This window comes from Pagrus major, chromosome 19, assembly GCF_040436345.1.
Source record: "Pagrus major chromosome 19, Pma_NU_1.0".
NCBI classification, from domain to species: domain Eukaryota; kingdom Metazoa; phylum Chordata; class Actinopteri; order Spariformes; family Sparidae; genus Pagrus; species Pagrus major.
In genome coordinates, this window is record NC_133233.1 from 10,383,934 (window position 1) to 10,401,741 (window position 17,808).

The 17,808-nt window shown below is 39.5% G+C and overlaps 1 protein-coding gene and 1 long non-coding RNA gene across 2 annotated transcripts; both read left to right on the plus strand.

Moving 5' to 3' along the window:
* Nucleotides 1-588: 588 nt before the first annotated feature.
* Nucleotides 589-11,303, plus strand: garem (GRB2 associated, regulator of MAPK1). The gene is made up of 6 exons (XM_073488120.1): nucleotides 589-923; nucleotides 2,282-2,422; nucleotides 2,632-2,762; nucleotides 3,158-4,354; nucleotides 5,614-5,768; nucleotides 7,222-11,303. The coding sequence occupies exons 1-6, from the start codon at nucleotides 788-790 to the stop codon at nucleotides 8,069-8,071; spliced, it is 2,610 nt and encodes an 869-aa protein (XP_073344221.1). The 5' UTR covers nucleotides 589-787; the 3' UTR covers nucleotides 8,072-11,303.
* A 4,791-nt stretch (nucleotides 11,304-16,094) lies between these two features.
* On the plus strand, nucleotides 16,095-17,577 carry LOC141014907 (uncharacterized). The gene is made up of 3 exons (XR_012180524.1): nucleotides 16,095-16,338; nucleotides 16,441-16,658; nucleotides 16,855-17,577. It is a non-coding gene; the product is annotated as an uncharacterized lncRNA (long non-coding RNA).
* The last annotated feature ends 231 nt before the right edge of the window (nucleotides 17,578-17,808 follow it).

Here is a 17,808-nt window from a genome sequence, read left to right on the forward strand (position 1 = left end):
TTGCCACCACTAGGTTTTAAGGCCCAATGGTTGATGCTTTTTACCCCCATGTGATTCACAGGCTTCTCTGTAGTAAGTCTGTGCGTGTGTGTGTGTGTGTGTGTGTGTGTTTTGATATACTTTCCCATATCACTTTTCCCCATGCATATAACAGTTTATATATCATAAATGGGGTAGGCTACACTAATTATTTCCTCAGGGGGAAATGATCCATGATCAGTCTCTGCTGTGTATTTATCATTATGATTATACCTGGAGCACAAAGAGGAGTTTTATTGGGAATAGGCCTTTTTTTTAAATCAGCATCAGTGCCAGACTTCAGTACAAAACTACGACTTCCGCTAAATAGTAAAAATACATTGTTTCTGAATAGCCGATGAACCATGATTGAATACCATGCACTCTGCATTTTCCATCGCATAATGTTAAGGAACTGAACTATTTTAGGTAAAAAGTATTTTTGCGTTGTTAACCTTTGTTGTTGTTCCTATCTTGTAGCCCACAGTAAATAATGCTCTTATTTTAAAAGGAAAACATACGTATTTCCGTTATTCATCTAGTTAACTCCAGACTAGTTGTCTTGATGCAGCCGTCGCTAGCTAAACAAACATGGCTCTGCCACATTATCAAACAACGGACTTTAATGATACGTAGGCACATGCGACAATTATTTACAATCGTGCCAATTGTAAAGCTGTAGATGGAGAGCTGATACATTATTACGTTAGTTAGCTTAGTGTAGCCTCTTGTGACCGTGTTTACACATAGCTAGCCCTCCAGTTGGCTAATGCAAGCTAGCAAAATGGACCTTGGAACAATGTTGTACAACAACTTAAAAGATGTTACATGGAGCACGACGTCCCTGCCATTAGATCAACTGGTCAGTGCTTACAGGTTGCCTCAAATTGTCAAGCTGGATAACGGTTAGTAACTTTCTGTCACTACAAAGTTTTCTGTCGCTAGCTGCTAATTCGCTAATTAGCAGCTGAGGTAAAAACTAAGCCGTTTGTAAGATTTTATTGCGGTTGATGTTATCAGCGTATTTTATTAATTCTCAGCAAAGTTGTGTAGTTAACATGACAAAAAGTTGGCATTTTCTAATGATCAAAGTTGAAAGTTGCGACTCTGTCGTTAAGACCTTGCGTCTGTTGTGCAAATCTCACCAAACAACGTCAAGTCTGTGTTACTTTATAAAGGTTATGTAAACTCACTGCTGTCACTCAGCCAGTAGGTGAGGGCAGTACGTTAAAGTATAAATGATTGTTTTAAAAGTAATAGTATTTCATGTTAGGGACACATATAAAGGCATCAGAATGCTGTTGATTGTTCACCACAGTGAGCACTTGAAAATGTGTTAATGTCATTATAAATGGCACATGTGTGCAGAATTGAAGGGCAAAGTTTCAATTGACAAATGTAGCAGGATGGATCAAGTTGATTGTGGATTCAAGGCTGAAAAATCAATTTTGGCCTCATTCTGGGTGCAATGAACGATGCGTTTAAGCAAAACCGTTCCTTAAAGATGAAGCCAGAACATAACTACAAATGCTTGCATTATGGGGTTGGGGAAATTTTCTTCACAGCTGTTTTACCTGACAGTTGTGTCATTAAAACAAGCATGTTTATTATGGTATGAATATGATTTTGATGAAGCTATCCAAATCAGATATGTATGACTTTTAGTTTTTTCTGCAACTTCCCATTTTTTGTCACACTCTGGCCAGCCTCTCCTGCAGAATTGTGGTGGTGTATTGTATTTTTAAGTGGCAGTGCTTGCTTTTTAGAGAGGTATGGATTAGGGCATTAGTCATTCTAGTCTGGAGGATAGTGACTTGAATGTGCTGAGTAATCCAATTGGCTTGAGTGGAGCACCCTGTGAAGCTCACAAGGAAACAGTAATCATGGGATGCCTCAAGATACTCACCTTATTGTAATATTTATGTAATATTTCTCAATCATGGACATAACAAATTAATGTCAATGCTGCCATGACTGTTCTAATTAATACAATAAATGCTAAGTCACAGTGACGAGATGAATCAAAACTTAAACTAATCATTTTATAATTTGCAAGAGTCATGATGCAGCAGTCACATGATGTTTAATGTGTCGTATGACAGTTGTTGTTATATTACAGTTAGGATGTTGATTGTCCAAAAGCGGCAGCAGATACATCAAAAGTACTTAATTTGATGTTTTTTTTCTATTGCACCTTGCAGTTTCACAATATTTCCTGGATTGTAAGGTATAATCCGTAACCTGCATGTTTTCATTTCTGCAGGTCAGTTAGTTGAAGGGCTCAGAGACAATGACTACCTCTTGCTTCATTCCTGCCGTCAATGGACAACTATTACTGCTCACAGTCTGGAAGAGGGACACTATGTCATTGGGCCTAAAATAGAGATCCCAGTGCACTATGAAGGTGAGCTACATCTGCATGGATACTTGATGCTTGCTTTACATTGTGTTATGATAACATGTCTTTGTATATTGCAAAACCAATAAAGTCAGTGCCGAAAGATCGTAGGAACAGTGTGCTTTATCCCAAACATATTTTTTAATACTTGCACCGAACAGTACTACCAGTGCTTGACCCTTTCTGTTGCACTAATTTGTCTTTTCCTATTTTAGGTCAGTTTAAGCTACTGGAGCAGGACAGAGACGTCAAAGAGCCTGTGCAGTACTTTAACAGCGTGGAGGAGGTTGCCAAAGCATTCCCTGAGAGGGTATACGTCATGGAAGAAATCACATTCAATGTTAAGGTAGATCTAATCCCCTGAAAGGATTATTGTGATTGGTCGTAGATTCTATAGTGTTAATTAGAATTAATATCTTTTTTTAAACTATGCTATGCCGTGTTATTTAGAGGTCTCAACTCCAACTGTGGCATGAGGTGGATTTGATAAATTAACATCTCCAGTAAAGAGCAGATATCCTCATGTCTAAACTAATAATACAGCATATTTAAATAATTTTATAGCATTAATTGCAATTGTATTTCTATAAAATTCAGCTCCCCATCAAATCTCTACAGAAAGCAACTGTTAATGCACTGACCTAATGTGTATTGACAGGGTTTTTACTTGTCGAAATAAAAAAGTGGCAATGCTGTCGTCAATTCCCGCTGTACTTAGGCCATATGTCATGTTTTTCACAGATGGCATCGGGGGAATGCAATGAAGACACCGAAGTTTACAACATTACACTCAGCACTGGTGACGAACTGACATTAATGGGCCAGGCGGAGATCCTGTATGCCAAGACCTCCAAAGAAAAATCAAGATTCAACACCATTTTCAAGAAGATTGGAAAGCTGAACTCCATCAGTAAGATCGGCCGAGGCAAAATGCCCTGCTTGATCTGCATGAACCATCGCACCAATGAGAGCATCAGCCTGCCTTTCCAGTGTAAAGGCAGGTTCAGCACCTGTAGTCCACTGGAACTTCAGATGCAGGACGGCGAGCACACCATCAGGAACATTGTGGAGAAAACCCGTCTCCCTGTCAATGTCACAGTACCCAGCAGTCCACCCCGCAACCAGCACGATCTCCACCTCATCCGCGAAGGTCATCGCTACAAATTGGTCAACATTCAGACGAAAACAGTGGTTGTGTGCTGCGTTCTGCGAAGCAACAAAATTATCCCCATTCATTTTCCCTTTCACATGGTCATGCCTAGATTTATTATTCCAGAGGAGCTGCTGCAAGGAGAGTTATGGCTGGAAACTATGGTACATCGCTGGTTCTCCTTCTGCCAGGAGCAGTTTGACATAGACGACTATTCTCGTGCTGTCCGCGATGTGCGGACAGACTGGAATGATGATGGTAAGAGTCCCAAGAAAAGCAGTGGGAACGGTAGTTGCAGTGGAAGCAGTGGAGGCAGCTCCAACGGGTGTCAAAACCACATGCAGATACCTAGCTCTTTAACCTACGCCCGGGATGAACTCACCCAGTCTTTCCACCGACTATCCGTGTGTGTGTATGGCAGCAACCTGCATGGTAACAGTGAGGTCAACTTGCAGGGCTGTATGACACTATGTGGAGATTGGTCTCTTCTGCCCTCTGACAGCATCCCTTCAGACGCGGGGGAAAATGAACACTTTTTCCCTGAGCTCATGGATAGCACAAACCAACAACCACCCCTCAACAAGTCGGACGTTCCTTATGAGGAGCTGTGGTTGGATCACTTGAGAGGGCAGATCCCAAAACCTTCTTTAAGTGAGGGAATTCGAGGCATTAACAACGGCTGTAGTACAACAGCAGCCCTGTCATACCCAATCACCTGTCCTCTTTCTGCCGTAACCAGTTCAGATGTGTGTCCTATTCCACCGCCGGTCCCACCCAAGTCTGAAGCTGTGAGTATAAGCTGTTATGCTTAAAAATCTAATCCTTAATATTGCGGTCTTGGTTGATTTGGCAACACCCATGGTTACTGTGGTAACAGAAAGTACAGTTAAGCGCTACAGCAAACACACCTTCTGCAGCTGCTTCTTCAGAAATACAGCAGGCACATCTGGTGTATCAGTTTACAGTGCAACCACACAAACTCACTTTTAAAAAAAAAAATAAAGATTCAGTAATTATAACCGTGATTCTGATTTAGTTTCCACATGACAGCAGGGCAAAGTAAAGTTAGTTACCTTGCTCAGGAATTGGAGTTGTGCGACCTGTCACCTGCTTCTCTTCATTTAACAGTCCACTGAGGCTGATCCATCTTATTCCACTACTTCTTTGCGAGAATTACAAAATGATCTGCTGATAAAAACAGTGCCAAAGATGTTTTTCTAGATGCATTTTTAGCTCATGTCTTCATGGCAATGCAAGACTCACAAAAGATCTTGCAAGAGGTGATTTTTTTTTTTAGCCTACATCATGATCTTTCCCTAACCCTCACAAAGTGTTTTGTGCCTAAATCTAACCAGAACCGGAGAGGTTGTGTATTGGCGAGACAAAACAAAGTCTTCACAGGAGGGCCAACTCCCCTTGTCAAGACTCTGCTGTCCACCTACATCTGAAGGAGAAAAATGATTCCTTTGACAACAATGTAAACATCTTGGCCATAGAAGACAGATGGTTTGAAGGAGGAGTAAAGGAATCCATCTAAGTCAAACTGGAACAACCGTCCTTGAACAGAGGAGGTGGCGTACAACATTACTTATCACCCACCTACAATGCTATACTGAGTTCTCTCCCCAGACAGCTTAACCGCCATTCACACCTGGGCTCACCTAGTCCTAGCAACCCACATGAAGGCCAGTTAGGTCAACGACCCACAAGTGGCCCTAATGACTCTGAAACTCAGAGCTCACACGTGTCCTTAACAACTCTGTAAGGACACTCCCACACAAAGTTTAAAAGCCTGCAACTCCCCTCCAGTTAGTTAGAACTAAAGAAGCCTCTTGGATGAGAGGTGAAACGTCTTCAAAAAAATTACACAAGCCCAGGTGCCTATGATACAGCACTTAAGTGAATGATGAAATCCAGACCATAAATGGTATCAAAAATGTGGTTTAAGGATCATATCTTCATGCAGTGTCTGACATGCTTAGTTTCAGAGAAAAATTAATATGTGGGTGTTTCTGTCAGTTTCAATGTCAGTTAATTTCTTCTCTAGGTGAAAGAAGAATGCCGCCTTTTGAATGCCCCACCTATTCCTCCAAGAAGTTTGAAACAGATGCCAGCAGTGCCCATCCTGTCCAAGCCTCGGCAGCAAGAGACTCGGTCTCCAAGTCCAACCCTCTCCTATTATTCATCTGGTCTCCACAACATGTAAGAGTTTCATAGCACAAATCTGACATCAATTACACTTCATGTAAAGATATAATATGCAACATTTTGGCATTGAAATATCTAAAAACAACCCATTATCCCAAATATTTCCAACAATGTTGAAACCCAGAGAAATCCACAAGTTTACTCAAGGTCACGGGGCTTTCTCATTTGGTCCCCTTTCGCTGTAACTTCTAGAAGAGTGTCAGAAGCCCTTTTCACACAGTAGACTCCACTTTATTGCCACAACGAAGGCTTTCCTTTACGCCACCTTTGTGTGTTCACACTAAACAGCGGCACCAAAAGAGGAGTGATGGTACACATCGTGACGTTAACATCCGTGTGTTTTTGTTTTTTTCAACGTGTGTCCTCCGATTTCCACCTGTTAATCTAAACATATATCCGCCAGCTGTTTATAATCATATGGATGCAGTTATAATGTGCTGTGATTGAGATCCTGACCCACCACACATCGTGGAAAGTGACAAAATTACTATTTTGCTCTAAATTACATAATTGCTATCAGTAAACAGTGTACCCAGTCTTGCTTTCACTCTCGTGGAGGGATGCTGTTTTCTGGGGGAAAGTTCACTGAAGTCTCGGTCAGGAGTGCTGACCGTCGCAGTGATTTTTTTTTTTTTGCCAGAGACCGTAACTACCACAACACAATAGTGGAAGGCGATAAAGACATGTGAGCCACCTGGCTCTCTCTGCCGGGGACAGACACTATTTTTCGGGCAGAATTGTAACGAAGAGTCGGTAGGACAGACAGGATGACAGACACTTTTCCACGTATGAATGCAGTATTTTTTTTCCTCATATTAGTTGCCAAAGACTCTACCAGTTACCACATTACTGTTGTTTGGTCCTGTAATGTTGCTTTTGATTTAAAGTTTGGGACATTTCTCTTATTTGATGTTCCGCGCTGCTGGCTTTTCCATTCACACAGACGGCGTCTTGCCTCTGCTGTGGCTCTGATACTACCTCCGGAGGCAGATCAGAGCCGGAGCGAAACTGTCCCCCCTCTCCGCATCTGTAACTTTCACACAGACGGCAAGGCGGAGTATTGGCGCATGATTCCCTCATTGAAAGGGCAGTGTGAATGGGGCTAGAGAGTGAGGAAGGAAGTCAGCGAGAAGAAACTTAAACACAAGTAAAATTGAAAAACATTACCTTGTGAGTTAACATTTCGGCCTGAGTCAAATCAGATACATTTGTACCAGCGAATATACTATTAAAATAATATACTGCATTCAAATAAAGGAAAATCAGGAGACAATTTACTAATTTGTGCCACTTGAAGTCCACCTAGATCTTTTGGGATCTTTTTCCTGTATATTTCTAGCTGTGTCCCTGAGTTTTAAAATGTTAAATATTTAGATCATATGATAAGGTATTCATTAGGGTTTTCTCCTACACCTCAAATTAATCTTGAATCTATGTTTTTTATCAGTATTGGAGCATGTGAGCAAGAGGCTGCCGAACCACAGGAACATGTGTGTTACCCCTGTAACTGGGGCAAATCCAACAGCACTGAGCCAGCTGCTACTTTGCCCAGCGGTAGCCTGCCATCGGATGGGATGTCTGCCAGGTTGTCTTGGCCAAATAACTTCAGTGGAGGAGAATCACACACCATGGATGAATTTTCTCCTGCCAGCTGTCGAAGCTACTACAGTTACCCCAGAAAGAGATCCCCAAGCACCCCCAAAATGTGCACGTCCAGCCTCGTTGACTTTGATGGCCGAGAGTACGCACGAGAGGACTTTCGACTGGAGAAAGCTACTCTGAATCCGTTTTGCACCAAATCATCAAGTTACAATTCAGAAATGTACAGAGACAAGCCAATAGAAGAATCTAACACTAAGCAGAGCCTCTCTTGCCCCATCTTACCACCGAGAACACCAAAATCAAATGCCATAAAGATGTGCAAAGATTTACTGTCCGGATCGATCTGTGACAGTGAGCAGGAAACTTCCAACTGCTCATCTGCTCCACTTGAGCAGGGCACAAAAGAGATATATTCCATCTCTAACTCATTAACCCAAAACTGTCCAGCCTTTTCTCCTGCTGCACAGTGGCAGCCCCCGTCCAGTCTGACTGGTCTTTCTATTGAAGAGGTGTCCAAATCTCTAAGGTTTATTGGCCTGCCAGATGACATTGTTTCTCTTTTTGTGTCGGAAAAGATTGATGGGAATTTACTCCTGCAGCTCACCGAGGAGATTTTGTCTGAGGACTTCAAGCTAAGCAAACTGCAGGTGAAGAAACTCATGCAGTTCATAAATGGGTGGAGACCCAAGATATAACTAACAGTATATGACACCGAATCCTGTAAAGCAGAGAAAGTCATGCCTTCAGTATATGCTATGCACACCAAGCCACAAAGAGTTTCTTTTGTATAATATGAAAGGATTTCCTTGTTACTATATTGTGGGCAAGATAGTCGGGTAATATTTCCCAGCCCACTTTAAGTCTTTGACGGCTATTTACGAACCATTTGTAAATGGAATCATTTGGCACTTTTCATGAAGACATTTTCATGTCCGCTACTTTTTGACCCAAAGCCTACTAGTGTCACACAAATCCTAACTGATGCCAACACATTTAAAAGAAAATACTGATTTGACAAGGACAAGAAAACATTAATCTGCTTGATGAGGACAATGTATGATTCTGTTCTTAAAGGGGAATATCACAACATGCTGCTATTTCCAGTATTTTTAAAAGAGCACAAGAACCAGAGGGTGGACTGTAGTATACGTTGCCTATTTAATGTATGAAAAAGAATGTATAAAACATGCAAAAAATGCAAACAAACTAAAGTGCTTTAATTTTTACTTTAATGAAAGTATCAAGTAGCAGAAAATGGAAATACTTAGGTTAAGTACAGTACTTGAGTAAATTGTACTTGTTACATTCCATCATTGGTTGTTCTAGATTTTGACTCACAAGATTTTCATTTTTACTGCAAGTTTATGAGTTCCAAAGATGGGTTATTGGTCTCCTTGATTATTAATAATCGATATATGCCCTGGATCGGTCAATACTCAGTCCTGCTCACTGCTAACGGGTATTAGGGTGTACTTGTGTTCTTTTAAAATTCTACCCCTTTGAGCTCTTCCTAAGCTTACAAGCCTTTGTCAATTGGAAAAGAAGTAGACTGATAAAAGATCAGAGACCTTTTCTTTTCCAATTGACAAAAAACAATAATGTATGTAATCCTTATCTTTAGCCCTGTGGTATCATGTTGATGTACAGTTAGAAAATTAATTGTAAAAATGAATGGGGAGTTGTACCATTACTGAAATAAGATTTGATTTTACATCTCTCTAAAAATAATAAATATCTTGAATTTTTTAAAAGACTGGCTTGTTGGACAAAGCCAAAATCTATAACTTTTAATGTGAATTGAGACGTAGCTGCCTGTACATCAATCTGATATCAGGTAAGAGTGTTGGTTTACTGTCTAGTTTTAGAAGATGAAGTGTTGCATTTGGGCTTTGTTGGCCACCATAAATCCCATCTGCATTCTTGGTGTGATATTCTACTTTACCAAACTTTGCTTGCAAGAGTCAGCCAAATAAAATGGATAACACGTTATAATAGCAAAAATAAATTAATGGTACATTTATAGTTAATTAAACTTAGTTAAAAGTCAGCTCACTGTTAACAAACAATGACCATTATAGACCATTTATTTAGCAATTGTTATTGAAAATGTGCAACTGATGTTTATAATAATTTGTAAATGGTTAATAAATACTCTGTAGCTTATCTATAAATATTATAAGAAGAGTAAATTTACTATTAACTAAACTTTAACTATAAATTTACCATTTACTAATGATGGTTATTATAGAGTGTTGTCATGCTCGTGTGCAACAAGGTGTTGTATTTGTCAACCTTCTTTATGCAAGGTTTTATTTCTATTTGATGCTTTTTTAATCTAGAGTTGAATTCAACTATATTACTACTTTAACCTAAAACATCTCTGCTAAAAAAAAAACATATATATATATATATATATATATATAACTGAAAAAGACTGACAGAGGCCTAAAAAAATGATGTCCTTACTCTAATAATGTGGAAATAACTGACAGAGATAATGGACCATGACGTTCTACATAAAATACAAATTATGCATCATGCACTTTGGTAGATTCCAGCCTTATTAACTGCAGTTAAGGTCATTAAATATTAACCTATAAAAGAAGATTGTCTATGTAGAGAGTGAATGCACTACATGCTTTTTCTAAACTAAAATGGTACTTCTCCTTTGTTCATTTTGTGTGTTGTAAGTTTCCTCTAATGCAAGAAACAAGTAAAAGATAGCTTTCCTGCGCCTTAACCCAGAGTCCTTAAAATATGTTATATTTCATTATGACTTAATATTTTCATGTAGTCAGACACTTGACTTGAGAATATTCTCTAACATGAAAGTCTCTACATGAACATCAGGGAAAGATGTTAAGCGTGTATTTCCATAGACCCTGAGAGGCATGTAGGCTAAAATTGAAATTGTGTGAAGGTCTGCGAAAATGAAATGTTGGTTTATATTGGTACCAAACCTTTTGTTTTCTATTGCTTAGATTCAGATTTTTTTTATGCAGCTATTTAACTCATGTAACATAATGCGAAAATATGCAGAATTGTAGTTGTTAGACTGTGTACGGCTGATATATGAAGGTGCGTCAGCAACAACAGCCTTTTTACAACCGAGGTGTGATCTGTTTTTTTTCCCCTGACACTTTTTGCAGTGGGGTGTTACATATTTACTTGATATTTTTATTTTTTATGTCAGTGCAAATTTATTGTAATTTTTTAAAGAAAGTGATTACTAATGTTGAAATTATTTTTATTGAGAAAAAAAAGCTTATGTTCAAATTTCTGTTTTTGTATTCTGTACAACTTGGGTTCTACTTGGGTTTATAAATCCATGCGTTAAAATATCACTACAGTCACTCCATGGACAGTGACCAAAAAAATGTTAATAAGCCACTTGTCCAGGTAATTTTATAGATTTACGTGCAACTCACAGTATCCACATTTTTTTATGGAGAATGGCTTGTGTCTCTTAACGTCCTATGCAACAGCCATGGTGCTGCAAAGAGACCAGGGGAAGGAACAACTAAGCAATGGAGTGACAATAAAAGGCAATGTAGTATTGTATGTTAAAACTTGCCACAGTGTTAATTTCAGGGGAATTTAAATTGTGCATGCCAAAGGAATTATTCCAAATCCATAATGTTACCTGAGTCATTCTGAGATATAAACTGTGAACACACTACAACAACGGACTCAGTCCTAGGCCTGTGGACTCTGGACTGAGGACTATATGAATAAATGCCATTGGTGTGCAAAAAAAAAAAAAAGGAAGGAAATGACTGTGACACTGCGTTCCATTGCATTTGGAAAAGTATTCCGCATTAGTGAAATCTTGAGTTACGGACAGTTATCCTTCAACTCAACTCTTGTTTCCTCATTTTTGATTGTATAATTTTGATTCTATTCTATCTATTAAAATGGATTAACTGATGTTTGTGTGTTGTTTTTAGTCACATAGCAGTTAAGGATGCTGTGAAAAGGAATTTCCCCTTGGGGATAATAAAGTCTAAGTCTCTAAGAGTAATGTCATTAGCTGGGCTTTTCCAAGTCAAAATGGCTACTATGTGAACGTTATATTGAATTAACATTTTTCCACTGTGGTCAGCTTCCGTGTTTGAATTTATTCTATCTTATCTGATTCCTGATGAATTAATTAAAAAATATGTTACTTTAGGCTTCAATATAACAATCTCCAAAGTAACTGGTAACTTAAGTTATCAAATAAATGTAGTGGAGTAAAAAGTACAATATTTCCCTCCAAAATGTAATGGAGTGGAAGTATAGGGTATCAGAAAATTAAAATACTCAAGTAAAGTACAAGTACCTCAGAATTGTTCTTAAGTACGGTACATGAGTAAAAGCACTTGTTACATTCCATCACTGTAACCTTTTCAGTCCCAAGCCAAAAGTTGCTTTTGTACTTTTTCTATTCATCTGCCTCTAAAAGTGTGCTAAGAAACATTTAATGATTTATGGTGGTGTTTATGATTTTAACATTTAGGAAAATCTACTTATTAAATGTATTTACAAAAAATCTGCAGGTGTCAAATGTCAAGATATAGTATTAGAACAGCATCATAACTAAGAAATAACATTGGAGTCTCATCTCTGAAGGCAGAGTTCACTTTGAATGTTGGGTATTAGAAGCAGAACAGTTTGAACAGTTTTGTCTCTATGTACACCCTTACATACACAATAAAAACATCAATGCTCTGTGTTAATTTAATTGGTGTGTGCAGTTTAATATTTTTACTCATATGCTGAATAGAATATGTAACTTGTATTGCCATCAAAGAATCTTTTCCTTGTGGAACTTCACATGACAACAGCAGTTTTACAAACTGGTGTTTAGGTCGACAGTCACCAACATTAGGCTATGAGAAATGAAAATTAAATGTCAAATATGCAAAAATGATTTTCATTTTGGCCGGCTATAATAAAATGCCATTTCTGAATGTAAACCGACACTTTGATAGCCTCTTATATCTTACAAATAAACACTATAAAAATAACTGTTTAAACAACTCATCACTGTTAGCAGACCTGAACTATTTACTGACTACACAGACATTTCTATTGATTATTTTATTCATAAAATACACACAAATACTCATAAAGATTATAGCTTCATACAATCATATTGTGTTAACATGACATCAAGTGTAGAAATAAATAAAGACAATTTATATCATCACTTGTGCCACTTTTTAATATTTATCTCGTGCACACATGCGCGTGCGTCAACAGGAGTCATGACAACAGCACGGTGACGTACGACAGAGGCTATATAAGAGCTGACCTGTCCACTTTTTCTCTTTGCACCTGGACCCAACGCAAGTTGACCCACTGCAGAACCGAACTGCTGAGAGCTGAACTCTTTGGAGGGGAAAGCATCTGAAAAAGCGACACGCAAACGTTGTTGGACAGCTGAACCAGCAGTAGAAAAAGAAAACCAAACGAGTGGAGAAATGTCTGCTGCCAGACCTGCTGTCTTGGAGGAGCATCTGCTGGTTGGAGGCCATCGTGACCTGGTCGTTGACTGTGCAGGTAAGACAACTAAATTCATGTTTTTCCTGCGTCTTATTCATGAATAGACCTGCCTAAACACTTTGATAGCAAAGATTTAAGATAATTTGTTTAATTTAAAGGTTGAAATGTAACAGCATATTTGATTGCCTGTTTGAGAAACACAGATTTGATGACACATGTCGTTTTCACGGTGTAAAACAGTTGGTTTTAATGCATTCAAAATCCCGGGAAATGTGTGGAATATATTAACAAAGGTGTAGTGGTTTGAAAACAGTGTCATTTTGGTTTGAGGGCATCAATTTCGTTGAATTAGGCGTCGACATTTTGAGAAAAAGATGGCGACTGGGCCATTTTTCTTAAAATGCTTAAAATTGATATTTTTTGTAACCATGGTAACGGTGGAGCTATTAGGAGCAAACGTCAGGAACCTTTTAGGAGCCGACGTCAGAACGCACAGGTGTAAACAAACGTAGACATTTTCTCTGTGAGGACAGCTGAGTGCACTCTATTAAAATTATACTGAAAGATGTTGTCGGAACATTTTAAATCCAAAGTTGATCACATTGTGAAATAATGTTCATATGTTGCTCTAAACGCATCATGAGATCCACGTTGTGAGTTTGAGTGAAGGGGAAAGCTAAACTCTTCTAAATTGTTTTCAATTATCAGTCCATTATCATTTAAAATGAATTTAAAAAAATAATTGAAAAAATAGGACTCTTTGACCTGACTTGTGATTTTTATAACACTGAAACACTGAATTCATTGTTCCGAGTGAAAACAGAGTGGTGGTCCAGTGGTTTGTCACGCAACTGTGCGCGTCCTGCGTTCAGGATGCCACCATCTCCAGCACGCGCTGTGGCTGTGTTAATATAGTGTTGGCATAAGTTCCCACGTTTGTATGGTTATTCTGGAGGAGCCTGTTGTTGGTTGTACAGGAGTCAATGTACCCACGGTTCCGCGTGCGTTATTACGCATACAGCTTTGCGCACATCAAACCGCTCTCTGCACATCATTGCGGTGCTTGAGACTGTGACATTTTGCAAGTTCAGAAACATGTTTGTTTCTCTAACACCCAAACAGTTGTAACTAATATTAATAATACATTAAAAGTTTGTTATTCCTATTATATAGTGGTGACATGATTTCTGACACTGAACTTCGGAACAAACTGAATTTCTATCATTTGTTTTTTATTGTTGAATCCCTGAAGGGTAATAAACCTGGTTTGTCATGTTTGTGTTTATAGGCGGCCTGGGCAGGGCCACTTGTTGCGTTGAACTAAACTTTTGTATATATTTTATAAAGGTAAGATTAAGGTAAGAATTTCTTAAAATCAACATGTTCTTACAAAGTCATGACGCTGCATGTCTCTGCGCTCTCCTCTGTTATCATGTGTTGGAGTGCATGTTGGGATCTGAGCTTTGTCTGAGGCGTTTGTCTTTCCTTTATCACCTTCTTACTGAAGTGATGTGGTCTTGCATGAACACTGTTCTGTCAAAATGAGAATGTTACTGCTCATTTCACATGAGAGATATTTGCATGCATGTTTTGTCTGTTCTATTCTCACCATTGTATTGTGTATGGATCTGTGTAGGAATAATGGCCTGTCTGGTAACTTTATAAATACATATAGTTTAGTTTTCTCATGATTTCCCTTTTTTCCTGCAGGTGTCTCCGACCCAGTGGGGCGTCCTTGGCTGATCAGGCTCGATGAAGAAGGTAACTCTCTCCTGATATTTAGCTCCTCCGATGAAGAGGACACGGGTGAGGCTGTCCTGGAGAGCGTTGAAGATGAAGACGTTCCTGAAGAGGACGATGATGACAGTGATGATGCTTCTTCTACGATATACTGGACCTGCAAGGATTCGGATCAGGACACCATTTCCTACCTGGACGATGATGATGATGATGGTCATGAGGGTGATGATGAGGCTGTTGAAGACCATATCAGACCTCTTCGCTATGAGGACCTTCCATCACCTTCAGCTGAGTCCTGTAGTTCCTGTAGTTGTTGTAGTTGCCTCCTAGATGACGACAGGTCCGACGCACCGTCTCCATCGATGTCCAGCCTCACCCCCTCCAAAAAGTGGAGCAGGTGGGAGAGTGATGATGAGGAGCTTCCTGCGAACCCTGGGGGTTTGGAGAGATACTGGGAAAATCCAGCCTGGTATGAGAGCAGCTCAGATTAGATCATCTGGAAACAGTCGCAACGGGTGGCTTGATTTTTCTTTGTAGCCTTGAGGGCCGGACCTTGCGTCTGGTGGGGCTGGCAGCGCCCTCGGTAGCGTCTTGCACCAGGGCCCATCTGTATTCAGTGGCTTTTTTTTGGTTTGTAGCCTAAGAGGTGTCTTTGCGTCTGGCGGGGCTGTTTTAACCTTCAAGGCTGGCCTCTGCGTCTGGCGAGGCTTTTTTGAAGGCTGGCCTCTGCGTCTGGCGAGGCTTTTTTGAAGGCTGGCCTCTGCATCTGGCAAGGCTTTTTTGAAGGCTGGCCTCTGTGTCTGGCGGGGCTTTTTTGAAGGCTGGCCTCTGCGTCTGGCGGGGCTGGCAATGCCCTAGGTAGCGACTTGCACCAGGGTCTATCTTTATGTGTTGGTTAGATTCTTACTTTGTAGCCTCAAGGGCTGGTTTTATTGTCTAGCAGAGATGGCGACTTTAAGTATATACACAATATAATTTATATAAATGCTTTAACAACTAGAATGGCACTTAAAACGCATACTGGTACAGTTTACACACAAGGGAACCCAAATGCAGAAACTGTGTGGCAGTTTATTAATTTAATATCACTTATTTAAAAGTTAAAGATCACTCATTATTTTGTATTTTGATTCCTTCCTATTATTTACTGAAGTGAAGATGACTTCAGGAGACAGATATGTAATTCTTTAATAACATTATCAAAAGACTCTTGCAGGTTTTATTATTAGTAATTCAGAAAATTCTTCATGTTACTCACTCTGTTGTATGTATTGACTCCGTTGCAGATGGCTGTGGCTGGCAGAGGTATGCTCACAATTAGAATTAGACAATTAAAATTTGTCTTATTAACAATTTAAAGATGATTAGTCTCATTTATTCTGTTTTTTCACAGAGGTGCAGGTGGCTGTAGCAGATAAAAGTATGGAAACACTTTTAACACCATTAAAACGTCTCTTATGTAAGTCCTCTTGTCACTTTTAATTAATAATTTACTGTGTTGTGTTTTTATGTTCCCTCAGCTGCTGCAACTGGCTGACCCCATACACCATCCAGAGTTGAAAAGGGGAGCCCAGTGTCCTCCTGCCAGTCTACAGCTGCTCCACCACCAGGACCCCTGCAGCCCCTCCCTGTGGTAACACAGGATAACTGTAGGGGCTCTTGGTGCAGCGTTGGCCCACCAGACCAGGACAACCAAGGACAGGATAGGACAGGATATGGTGTTTGAGTCAGCAATGTAAGTATTTATTAACACTACAAAGTGGCTTAAAGGTGTGATAGGCTAAAAATATCTGACAATATTATATAAAATATTCATGATTTGTTTTTCTGATGATAGGATTCCTGTGTTTCTGAGGCACTTAAGGGTGGAGGTCATCAACCAACCAATCATCCCAGGAAGCTCTAGTACCACAGCTGTCCACTGAACTGACATCTGCAACAAACCTGCTTCCAGAGCCCGAACCAGAAGAAGACGACAGCCCCATTCCATGAAGAGAGTCCCCAACTCACCTGTGCAGATGAAGCTGTCACTATGCGCTTCGTCTGTGGCGGCAGGTTTGTGACGCTCCTCGCACACAACACTGAAGAAGCTCTCAGCATCTGCTCGCCTCCATGTGCAGAAATCAAGACACTCAAGACAGAGAAACTGACAATTGAATTAGATAAGTTTCTATTGATTCTGTTTAAATCATAATATTTCAACTGATCAATACTCACTGCAAGGCCTTCTCGTCTGTCATTTGTCTTTCAGAGAGAGAGGAAACGAGGAAGAAACAAGAGGAGACCGATACCAGATGAGACAAGAGATGGACAAAGGACATAGTTCATGCTGTGTCCTACTGTGAGCCCTTGCCTTAAAAAAGATAAGTACACACTGACTGTTTTTATAATCATATTTAGTCTAATCCACAGTTCTTCCATTGAGCTCAGGTAAAGTTACAAATCGTAAGTCCTCTTTGTCTGTTATTTGTCTTTTAGCGAGAGGAGTCCAGATGAGATGAGAAGAAAGTAGACACCTCAGGATGTCAACCATCTTTTTTTAAAAGATATGTTTACATTTATTCAGTGATATTATATTTCAATTTAATGTCATTGTTGAACTTAGAAACTCATGTTCCCGCTTATCTGCCCTCGTTATTTTCCCTCTTACCCTCCTATTTCATAAGAGAAATATGGATTTATTTGATGTTAAATACTTTTAACTCTTTCATGTGTTCACAATGTTACTGAAGTTTTTAACTGTTATGCCCTCTTGTCGGTCTTTATCCATTACCAGATGTGTCCTCATCTGCAGCAGCACTTTATTGTCTTCATCCTGTCTGCCATCAGACACAGATCACACTGCACTCCACAAAGTCTGCAAAGTGTCACACCTGCATTTGTTTACATTACATGCTGTCTGCTCATACAGTTCCTGAGCCCCCTTTAAATACAATTAAATAAAAAGATGAAAGAATAAATTCTTCTGAATGTATTATCTGTGTCACATGATGAACATGCTTTATATTTGTGGTAAACCTCCTTTTTTTCTTTAATATCATTGTTCTGACTCCTGTCAGTAAATAAGATAAGTTTCCCCTGGTGGTGTTTTTGAGGTACTGCAGCTTTAAGTACCAGGCCCTTCCAATGTTTATGCTCAGGCTACAAGTGCTCCACAACAGAGAGTTGGTTGTCTGAGCCTTGGAGTGGAACCAACTGTGAGTAC